Source organism: Heterostelium album, assembly GCF_000004825.1.
Source record: "Heterostelium album PN500 unplaced genomic scaffold PPL_scaffold8, whole genome shotgun sequence".
NCBI lineage: Eukaryota > Evosea > Eumycetozoa > Acytosteliales > Acytosteliaceae > Heterostelium > Heterostelium album.
The window spans coordinates 1953785-1964701 of record NW_008805070.1 but is presented as its reverse complement, the minus strand read 5'-3'; the positions used below and the strand labels follow the sequence as shown (position 1 = coordinate 1964701).

Genomic DNA, 10917 nt, shown 5'->3' with positions numbered 1-10917 from the left:
ATATTTATCTACTAGATTCTTTACTTGGTGGTCCGATAAGATGGGAAACTATTTAAAAAAATTAGGAATTTTGATTAAAACTAAAAAAAATTGTAAATTAAAAAAAAATTGATACTTACAAGATTGTTGTTTATTATAAAATCTAAAAAATGAATCTTTGAGTCAATACTATCATTGATCTCAAGATTTATTAAATTCTTTTGAATAGAAGTGTTAATAACTTTCGTAAGGTTTCTTAAATGAGACTGGAGCTGGGTGTAGAGAAAATTATACAAGTTTGTTGCCACTTGTTTAGGTACTTCATCAAAATATTTCGATTTTATATCGAATTCATCTTTGAAAGATAAAAATAATTCTAAAATCTTTTTTCTATTACAAATAAATATAAATAAACAGAGAATTATTTTTTAAATAAAACAAACTTTTTATACATACTTTGTATCTTCTTCAGAAATTATATTAGTTATCTCATGAATATTTATAGGTTGAAATTGAAGCAATTTCCAAACTTCTCCCATATGATTGGATTCTAGAACTTCGCTACCGATTATTCGCCTATAAATATACGCTATTATATTATATGAGATAGTGAGGTGGGTAGTTGTTTTTTCTAAATTTGTCAAAACATCTTCATTTTTAACAATAATATTATTAACAATTTGAAAATTTTTGGTGAAATTATCTTGATTATTAATTATAAATTTATGAAGAAAATCATTAATTTGTACTAAAGATCTTCTTTGATCTTCTGATAGATTAGAAGAAATAGTTGTAAAGAATTCATCCTTTAGGACATCTTTGACCTTAAAAGGACCTATAGTAATGTGTGACATAGATAAATAATTAAAGAATAGATAAATATTAAACAATATATAAAAAGATAAATAATAGATAAATAGATAAAGAATATAAAGAATAGAGAAAGAATAAAAAAAAAAGAATAGATAAATATAAATAGATAAAGAATAGATAAATATAAATAGATAAATAAGAATAGATAAATATTAAACAATATATAAAAAGATAAATAATAGATAAATAGATAAAGAATATAAAGAATAGAGAAAGAATAAAAAAAAAGAATAGATATAATATTTTAAAAATATAAGAAATAATAACTATTATATAAATTTGAAGATTATATTTGTTGATAAATTTGAAGATTGTATTTGTTGTTAAATTTGAAGGTTGTAAAGTAAAAAAATTAAAATGAAAAAATTTGGTTTTGATCAAAACAAAAAAGCATAGTTTAGTTGTAATGAGGCAAATTCTCTCCTTATTAAAAAGAAAGGTTGAAAACTTAGTTTCAAAAGTTTTTTAAAAAGAATTGAGGATCAAGAAAAAAAAAAGAATCTTTTCTAATATCTATGATCATACCAATATATTAGCAAACATTCTAAATCGGGACATTTTTATATTTCTTCCAAACTTTGTGTTATGGATCATATGAAAACTAAGTTTTTCAAAAAAAATGTTGATTTGAAAATAATATTTTTTTTTAATTATTTTTTGGTTTGGTTTTTTTTTGCAATCAAAACAAAAGAAAACAGACATCTTAATCCATTCTTTTAAAAAATAGTTATAATTTAATTATTATTTGAATATTTATCACCAAGATATTAATATACGAGATGTAGTAAATTAGTAAATAAAGGTTAAATACTGGACAATGACGGATTAGCATGCATTTCAATAACAGAAACAATTACAAAGTTCGAGTTCAATAACAGAATTAGTTCTATTGCTCAACTAAAAAGTAAAATAAACATATAAACAAGCACATGTAATCATAGATTGGCTAAAAAGGATAGTGGATGTAATATTTATAAAGGTATAGATTTATTTTAATCTTTGTTTAATTTCATAAAAGATACCGTAATGTCTAATTGGAAATTGAGAATGTCGTTGGTGTCTTTGAATGTAACTTTGCAACCCAATGGTACTTCCATTTCATCGACTTTAAACGAAACATATTTTTGTTTGTTTATCAAATCAAAGATGTCGTTTAAAAGTGAAAAAATAAAATAAAATAAAACTTTAATAAACTGACTGGTTAAATTCTTTATTTATAGGTATTAGATTTGTTAAAGAAAGATTGTTGTTGTATACAAAAAAGACCATCATCATTCAGAGAATTCTATAGGAGAAGAGCAGCTGAGAAACGTGAACCTTTTTAATTATTGTCAAGATATGGTGAAAACCAATGGTTTTATTTTAGCTAACTAATAATGCTTAGAGCAATTCAACATTGTTTCGATTGTCAAAGAAAATATATCGAGGAAATATAATGTTCAATCAATTCATGAACGCGAATTATGACCCTCGTAACCTCTTTGGTATTATTCTACATACAGGTAGACTGTTGGTCATGTGGTTATTTAAAAAACAAAACACAATATATGTATTTAAAATTTAATAATAAAGAAAAAATAAAACAATCTATAGATTTAATCATTAACAGAAATATTGTTAAAGAGGTGCATCAAACTAATACTTATTATCATGTGGCTGTGCTTTTTTGTGTTTTGCTTTTTTTTAAAAAAAAAGGAAAAAATTTAGGTTGTGATTGATTCTTTTTAATTATTTATATTTGATATTTGATTCGTTATTTTAATCAAGTTTTATTTTAAAATGGCAAGCAGATTAACTACACAAAATAAGAGTAATAATAGTCGATCATTGGCTCCCTCTTTCAATAATTATACACAAGGAGTGTTGAATTCAATAAAATCAGTTAGTGATCCAAACACTAAACCAGTCAAGAGTAATCGTTATAAGGACTATAGTAAATTATCAGAGAGGTCTGGTAATAAAAGTAAAGTTTTAAATTTAATAACAACTTCAGTTAATGTAATAGCATCACCAAAAAAACATAACAAAGTAACGATTGATCAACAGACACATTTAATGAAAGATTGGTTAACAAAGAATACCACTGGAAAGCAGGTACACTATTGACAACTATACATATCATAAACTGTTGTTTTGAATGATTATTGTTAATACTTTTAACTATAAATATATTCAGGTTCTTGAAGAATTAAAGAAAGATGGTAGTATTACTACATCAGAAGAATTCAGAAAGGGATATACAGATAATTTTGTATGCCTACGACAAATTATTCTGGTATTACCGAATGTAAAAGATGAAGACTCCCATCTGGCTGTCACTCAATAATGTCTAGTATACATTATTCAATTAATGTTTTACTAACTTATTTGATACAGACCAATCCGGCATTATAGGGTAGGCACACTATAAAACTATATATTTTAAAATGCACCACTTTAGAATATATAAAGGGCCGACTAGTCAATATTTCTAACTAAGGTGGTCAAGTTATTATATCGACTCAGCTACAATCTTTGAAAATAAAATGTATGTAATTGAAAATCAAATTGGATAAACATTCTTACTCATTAACTTTTTTGTTTTAAATAGAAAAATATTGTTGAGTAACAACAATAAAGGTGCATCGAACGAGCCACCCGGTTATCATGTATATTTTCTCCATTTTGATATGATAGTCGTGAATAATAATAGAATGGATTACCAGGGGCACACTCAGTGCAGGTAGTGGGTAAATAATCAAGTATATTCAAGATAACTAATTCAAATTTATTTTTTTTTTCTCCAAAAAAGTATAGGTTATTTTTTCCTTTAATTTGTTTATATATGGTATGTATCATTCTATAAATAAATAGATATAGGTAATACAATATAAGTACTGTATTAGTCCAGTGCACATTGTGCTGTCAACGCGTTACATATTTATATTCTTACACTATATTTCTATTTATTTGCACTGCAGTGAATTAGCACCTAATTCACTTTCATTCTTCCTTTCATCCATATTCTTTCTTTCTTTCTTTCTTTCTTTCTTTCTTTCTTTCTTTCTTTCTTTCTTTCAATCTTTCATCCACCTATTCTTTCATTCTTCCTTTCATACATTTATTTATTCATCCAATAATTTATTTATTTCTCTATATATCTATTATATGTATTATATTTATTTATTTATATTTATCTTTATATCTATCTTAATATTTATATTTATTTTCAGTGTTATATTTATTTATATTTTTTATATTTATTTAAATATTATATTTATTTATATTTATATATTTATATTCATATATATTATATTTATTCATTTATTCATTTATTAACTCACTTTCTTGTCAATCTACTATCATACAAAGTTGCTTTTTCGTATCGCTAACATTATACAATTGAATTTTATATGGTTATTGTTGATTTGATTGTGTTTGATTCAAATAAAAACCAAAAATTTAATATTTAGTGTTGATTGGCAAAGTGAAAGATACCAGCTTTATCCACTATTCAAGGAATCGATAGAAATTAAAGCTCACATATCGTGTGTTGAACCATTTCTATTTGATGTATGTGCTTTATTTAATCAGTAGGGTCCATTGTTAAATATCTATTTCGCTAGTTGCCAATCATTGATTTTCTCATATAAATTTCCCATATTACAATAAACATTTTTTGAACACCAATTTTTGATTGAAGATCTTTGAGAATTTGATTTAATCTTTCATAACATTGATAAATATGTCTGTCCCTGTATTCTTTGATCTCTCGGGTTCGTTGTAGCTTGCTCCGAACTCCGATGCAGATTGGAAAACTCATTTTACCCATCGAAAAACAGAGGCCAAACTCTTTCAAAATTTTTTTAAAGAATAAAACAAACTTTATATTCTAAATCTACTATAAAAATACTTTCTATTTATCTAATTTTTATTAAAATCTAACAAGGTTTGATATTTTATTTTATTTTTTTAATATTAATCTCTAATGCAAAAACTTAAAAAAAAAATTGTGAAAAACAAACACAATCGCTATCATTGAAAAAAATTTAACATTTGTAAAAAAAAAAAGTTAATATCGATAGTAATTTGGTTTTAAATATTAATCAATTATTTATTATCTATCTTTCTTTTACTACTTTGATTTGATATATTTGTTGTAGTTTTTGGCCAACTATAAACCAGAGGTTTGCTATCTTTATCTTTTTCTTTATGATGTTTTTTTTCTTTGTAGTTGGTTGATTCTGAGTGTGTTGATGATGATGATGATGATGATGATGATGATGATGATGATGATGATGATGATGATGATGATGATGATGATGATGATGATGATGATGATGATGATGATGATGATGATGATGAAAATAATGATTCATTATTTGCTACCTCATGAATTGCTTCGACAGTCGACCTAACTCTGAACTGATTAACCATTGCTCTTGTTTGAATATTTACAAAATGATCAGACTCTAATTCATTGTTTACTATGTGCTGCTTGTGAGCTTCCAAGTGCAAAATGTAATTGTTCATTGATTCTATTGAATGTGGATTGATAGGCACAACCGGAGAATAAATCATTGCTTCATTCAACTGTATGCAATCTCGACACATTCTGCACTCTAAAAACGGTAGAACATCGATGTTAAAATCGGTATGGTCGAGAGAAGAAATATCTGTGCCTGTTGGAGTGTTGTTTTCAGTGTTGTTAACACATTTGGCATCATATGCATAATCATATTGATTTACATTATATATATCGTTAGGTAACTCTGAAATCAGAATATGTTTTGGTGGAACTAAAAAACAAAAAGATTAAAACAAAAGTTGGTCAAAATTTAAATAGTCTTTTATAGTAAATAATAATAGATATATACCTGCATTCGACATGTTTATTTCAATCGCTTGAAAATGTTTCTTTGTTTGTTTTGCAACATCGACTTCATTAAATTCAATGTCTGCCAGTCTAGTTCGTTTAAAGTTAATTGGTTTTGATTCTACAGTTGTAGAGTGTGGTATCTTTTTGATATTGTTTTCTCCAAAAAAATGAGACAGCGTATATCTTTGGTATTGGTTAATATATGACTCTCTTGCTTTCTGTTATGTTATATTAAGATAACAATATTAGTAACTTTAGACCGGTGATTATAATAAATTTTGTTTTCATATAAATACAATTTCTTGAAATAATCTTGTTACTCTAGGTTTATGTTCTTCATCAACCAAATCATCAACATAATTTAAAATATAGGTTCTGTTTCTATCGATATCACCATCTTTATAATGAGGTATATTATTCTTTAACTAAAAGTAAACATAACAAAAGCACCTCTTGTTAGTAAAGTAGTTAATGATATATATATATATTTTTTTTTTTTAAAATTTACATGATTTGTAAGTCCTTCATAAAGTGATGCGGATGATTTCTTTTCTTGTCCTTTGAATTTCATAAAGTAGTCTGTTGTATGCATCACCTGTAGGAATAGTAATTGAAAGCCTTCGTATATACTATGATATGCAGGGTGTGGAGTACCCAATTTCAACCATTGCTTGTGTGGTTTCACGAGATGCACAAAGTAACACCATGATTTCTTGTTGCTCAAGTCATACTGTAAACTAACTTCATAGTATACACTCTTGATCAACTGTTTATTGTTTGGATGTCCATCTCGTTTGATATAACCAATGATATGGTAGGTATAGTTTGTGTCTTCTTCATCCAACGCCACATAGTTGAACTCTGTAATCTTTACTTGCTTTGTAGATTTCGTTTCGTAACGAATGATTTCGTAATTATCGATCACTATTTCCGTGTCACTGATATTACTTGACTCTTTATATGGTAATGCCATTTCAAATCTAGTACCAACAAGATCTTCATCTGGTTGAAATGATGATTGTTCTATATTTGATTCTGCAGAGTTCACTGTTGTCGTAGTTGTAACATTATTATTAAGTTCATCTTTACTACTACTACTGGTTGTACTATTATCGGAACTACTAATACTTTCTTCACTACTAACACTCATACTAAAATTATTACTACTATCCAATGCTATTATTATTACTTGAAAAACTATTCATGTTTAATCAACACTCAATAATAAATAAATTTATTTTAGATTTGTCATTTTTTTTAAAAAAAAAAAAGCACAGATTTTCATTTTATTTCATTATCTTTTTCTAAAAACTATTGATTGTGTCAAGGTTATTAAAAGATTCCTGGGTGTAGATTCAGGGAATTCTAACAAGATATTTATAGCTTTGTTACAAAACAGAATAGCAAGAGCTCTTGTTAATTCTAAAGCTTTACTTTTATAGACTAGATCAGTAGCTAATTCAACATCACCATTCTCTGAGAATTTTCGATTGATGAGCACCTCCAACACTGGGAATTCGTGTGTAGCAAACAGAACAGGTGCTGTAGCGATTCCCAAACGTAGATCCGCTAATGATGGTTTACCAAGTGATGAAGATGATATAGTAAAATCTAATAGATCATCAATTATCTTTTAAAAACGAGATTAGATTATATAAATATTAAATATATAGAGCTTTTTAATAGTTACTTGAAATGCAATACCAATATAGGTACCAAATTGAAAACATAATTCAACAGTTTTTTCATCTATTTTTATAGAAGAACCAATATCATCATCATCATCATGAATACCAAGAAGAGCAACAGATTTACAACAATTAGAAAACATTGACGAAGTTTTTAAATATGATTTTTGTAGATATTTCTCAAAAGAAAGTCCATTACCCTGCAGCTGTAGGAGTTCACCATCAACCAAATCACCCAGTACATTACTCATTGATTTAGCAACACGAACATTTCTTATTGAACCTAATATAACCATTGATCTTTTTTTTTTTTTTTATTAAATTAATAAACTTATCAATTCAAAAACTTTAACTTTTTTTATAATAATTACTTGGATAATATAAAATCACCACCAGTAATAGCCATTCGATTGGAATACAACGTGTTTACAGTCTTTTCATCTCTTCTTGTATCAGAACCATCTATAACATCATCATGAATTAAACTAGCAGTATGGAACATCTCTGCAACCATTGCCAACTTTAAGAAACTATTACTTTTGGTCTTTTCATTTTCAAGTATTTTGGATAAAAGAAATATAACTGTTGGTCTTGTTTTTTTTCCCTTTAATAAAAACAAATAAAATTAATAATTTAAGTATGATAATTTATTTTTTTCAAAATATTTTACCTTTAAATTAAATAATAAACAAGAAATTTTATTTAAAAGAGAGTCATTTTCTTGATTTTTCGATAGTTCATTTAAAATTGAATTTGTAAGAAGCAACAAATCCTTTTCTATAAATTGATAAACATTTTCTATATTAAATTCATTTGGGATAGGATTTAAAACAGTAGAATTTATGTCTAAATTTTCAATTTCTGGAATATGGAAATAATTAATATAATTTGTCATTGTTTTTTGAAAGAAATTATGGTTTAATAATAAAGATTGTTGACTTTTCTAAACTTATAATTTAAAAAATCTGAATTTATATTTAAAAAAAATCTTTTAAATTATTTATATTTTTAATACAGATAAAACATCCAATCTAAATCTCTTTAAAATTAAATATTTTTATAACAAGTTAAAAATAATCTCCCACAACCCAAATTTTTTTTTAAAAGATTACTATTATTATTTATTTGTGTAGGTTTTATAACCAAGTGGAATGAAAAGACATTGGTCGTAACCATTTATATATTTATATACATTAAATCATTTGTTTTTCAAAACATTTTATTTTGTTGTTCCAATAATTTTTTAATCATCCTCTTTCGAACCTTCTCTCAATGCTCTTAATCTAACTCCATTTGTGTTTGGATCTGCTCTCGAACCGATATCGTCTTTTTTTAAATAGTAATAGAAATAGATTAATGTCGAGTCAAACTGAAACAAATAATATTGATAGATAGTTACCTAAAACAAAACTTTCATATTCATCCTCCGATGAATTAATACTTGTATTGTTGTTGCTGTTGATGCTGCTTTGGTGTGTATTTACTCTTCTTAATTCATGTCTATCCAATCTGCCTTCTTCCTCTTCTTCATCGTCGATATCATGAGTTCTTACCGCTCTAAAATGTATGAATATAATTAATATTTGCATTCGACATGAATGATTTAACAAAATAATAATAATAATAATAATAATAACAACGATACAAACTGATAGTTATTCTCCTCTTTTTTCATAAAATAATCAGATAGTTCTTTAAACTTTGTTTTTGCAGCTGTTTTATATTGAAATGAATTAATATATTTTTAATATTCGAATCAATCGAGATATATTATAAAAGCTATTATATATTTACCTTCACCCAATTGATTTATCTTTTCTTTAATTTCCTTTAAATTCAAATCCTCTTCCAACATTGAGAGTACACTTCCACCATCCTCCTCATTCTGATGAGTGGTATCACTATTTGTCGTTGGTAGTGAACCAGCCATATCTCTTTGAACAGGTCTCAAACCTTGTTGCTGTTGTTGTTGTCTTTGTCTCTGTTGTTGTAACTGTCTCTGATTGAATAAATGTGCTAACTGTTCATCATTTCTAACTTCATTAACAAACATTTCATTTTGTAACATTCTTGCCAGCATTTCATCTTGGTGCATCTGTGCTATATTCTATTGAAAGCGTTAAAACATCAAACATAATGATGATGATGATATACGATGATTATTGAACATACATGGTCAGAGTCGGTATTTTCATTTATAGGTACTTCACCACTCATTTCCAAGAGTGCATCTATAGTCTTTTCCATATGACCTTTATTTTGTTGAAGAACTGCGCCTATCAGCTCTCTATCAAAACTTGAAAACATTGCCTGCAATGAGTTCAGTGCTTCTTCATAAGGTACGCTCATTCTCTCTCTCTAAATATATATTGATAACAGTATATACTCTGTTAACTTTTAATTATTTTAATGAGAATAATATTGACTACTTTTTCAAAAAAATAAATAATATTTTTTGCAATTACTGGTTTATGTGTTTTTTTTTTATTTATTTTTATTTTATTTTATTTTTTAAAATTCTCAAAAGTTTATGAATTGTTGGGCGATGTGATATACATGTTTATTCATACAACCAAATAAATATTCATATAATTAATTTTGATCTGTTGTAGTTGAATTACCTTTATTATTATTATTATGTAACCTAACTTGACCTATTTGAATGTTCACACAGTGTATAACATAATAGTCAAGTATTTTTCAACCCAGTCTAATTTTTAAAAACCTTTTTATTCTTTTTGACTTGATAGAACTTTTACTATCTTGTTATAGAGTACATGGTTAATTATAACCTGAAAAATATCTTTTTAATTAAAAAGAATCTGAAAAGTGTTGCAAAAATTTCTTTTTCATTTTTTAAAAAAATTTTCATCTTTTAATATTATTTTTTATATTGCAATACATAGAACATTAAAACAGTTAATCTTTTGATTATAAAACTTTTACAAAGTTTATTTTTAAATGGTTATTAATTTTTATACAGGACACAATGAAATCCTTAATCATAAATGGTTTACTTGGTAGTTCTTTGTCACAGATATTTTTTGATGTATGTGTACTCTATCTTGGATATGGATATCCTTCACCGAATGAAACAGCAGAACAGGTAAAACGACGTGGTAAAAACAGATTTCTAACGGGCATAGCAATACCACTGGTCAATCTGATAGGCTTCACGATTGCTCGCTACTGGACTCGCTATCTGCTTTCACTAAACTCATGGATCTCCACGATCATTGTGACAATCCATTCTTTTACGATGTTCAGTTGCTGGATGGGATATATATTTAATTTCGGTGCTATCATCAGGTACCTCAACACAAAACGTTCTCGTTTCAACAGCGGCATTCTAGATGAACTCTCAGAGAATACCAACGTCGCCGTACTGGACTTTTCCAGATTTAAATTTGTAAAGTTTGGCTTTTTCTTAGCACTACCATTTTATTTAATAACACTACTATCAAAACTGTATACTCTATATCTTCAGTGGTATCATCATCCTATCACAAAACTCAATCA

General features: G+C 26.5%; 4 protein-coding genes across 4 annotated transcripts; 1 reads left to right on the top strand and 3 right to left on the bottom strand.

Moving 5' to 3' along the window:
- Nucleotides 1-4: 4 nt before the first annotated feature.
- Nucleotides 5-1949, bottom strand: PPL_08416 (uncharacterized protein; the record flags this gene model as incomplete). The annotated part of the gene is made up of 6 exons (XM_020579233.1): nucleotides 5-48; nucleotides 120-142; nucleotides 274-369; nucleotides 436-814; nucleotides 1710-1749; nucleotides 1875-1949. The coding sequence occupies 6 exons, from the start codon at nucleotides 1947-1949 to the stop codon at nucleotides 5-7; spliced, it is 657 nt and encodes a 218-aa protein (XP_020431072.1).
- A 682-nt stretch (nucleotides 1950-2631) lies between these two features.
- On the top strand, nucleotides 2632-4503 carry PPL_08415 (uncharacterized protein; the record flags this gene model as incomplete). The annotated part of the gene is made up of 4 exons (XM_020579232.1): nucleotides 2632-2942; nucleotides 3332-3379; nucleotides 4305-4404; nucleotides 4429-4503. 4 exons carry the CDS (start codon nucleotides 2632-2634, stop codon nucleotides 4501-4503), a joined length of 534 nt encoding a protein of 177 aa, XP_020431071.1.
- A 194-nt stretch (nucleotides 4504-4697) lies between these two features.
- On the bottom strand, nucleotides 4698-8293 carry PPL_08414 (trans-prenyltransferase; the record flags this gene model as incomplete). Its single annotated transcript, XM_020579231.1, has 9 exons — nucleotides 4698-4732; nucleotides 4968-5630; nucleotides 5709-5928; nucleotides 6007-6135; nucleotides 6219-6886; nucleotides 7103-7340; nucleotides 7401-7698; nucleotides 7770-8002; nucleotides 8069-8293. The coding sequence occupies 9 exons, from the start codon at nucleotides 8291-8293 to the stop codon at nucleotides 4698-4700; spliced, it is 2709 nt and encodes a 902-aa protein (XP_020431070.1).
- Nucleotides 8294-8641: 348 nt separating this feature from the next.
- PPL_08413 (CUE domain-containing protein 1) lies at nucleotides 8642-9986 on the bottom strand (the record flags this gene model as incomplete). Its single annotated transcript, XM_020579230.1, has 6 exons — nucleotides 8642-8724; nucleotides 8798-8955; nucleotides 9048-9111; nucleotides 9193-9505; nucleotides 9571-9756; nucleotides 9969-9986. The coding sequence occupies 6 exons, from the start codon at nucleotides 9984-9986 to the stop codon at nucleotides 8642-8644; spliced, it is 822 nt and encodes a 273-aa protein (XP_020431069.1).
- Between the last annotated feature and the right edge of the window lie 931 nt (nucleotides 9987-10917).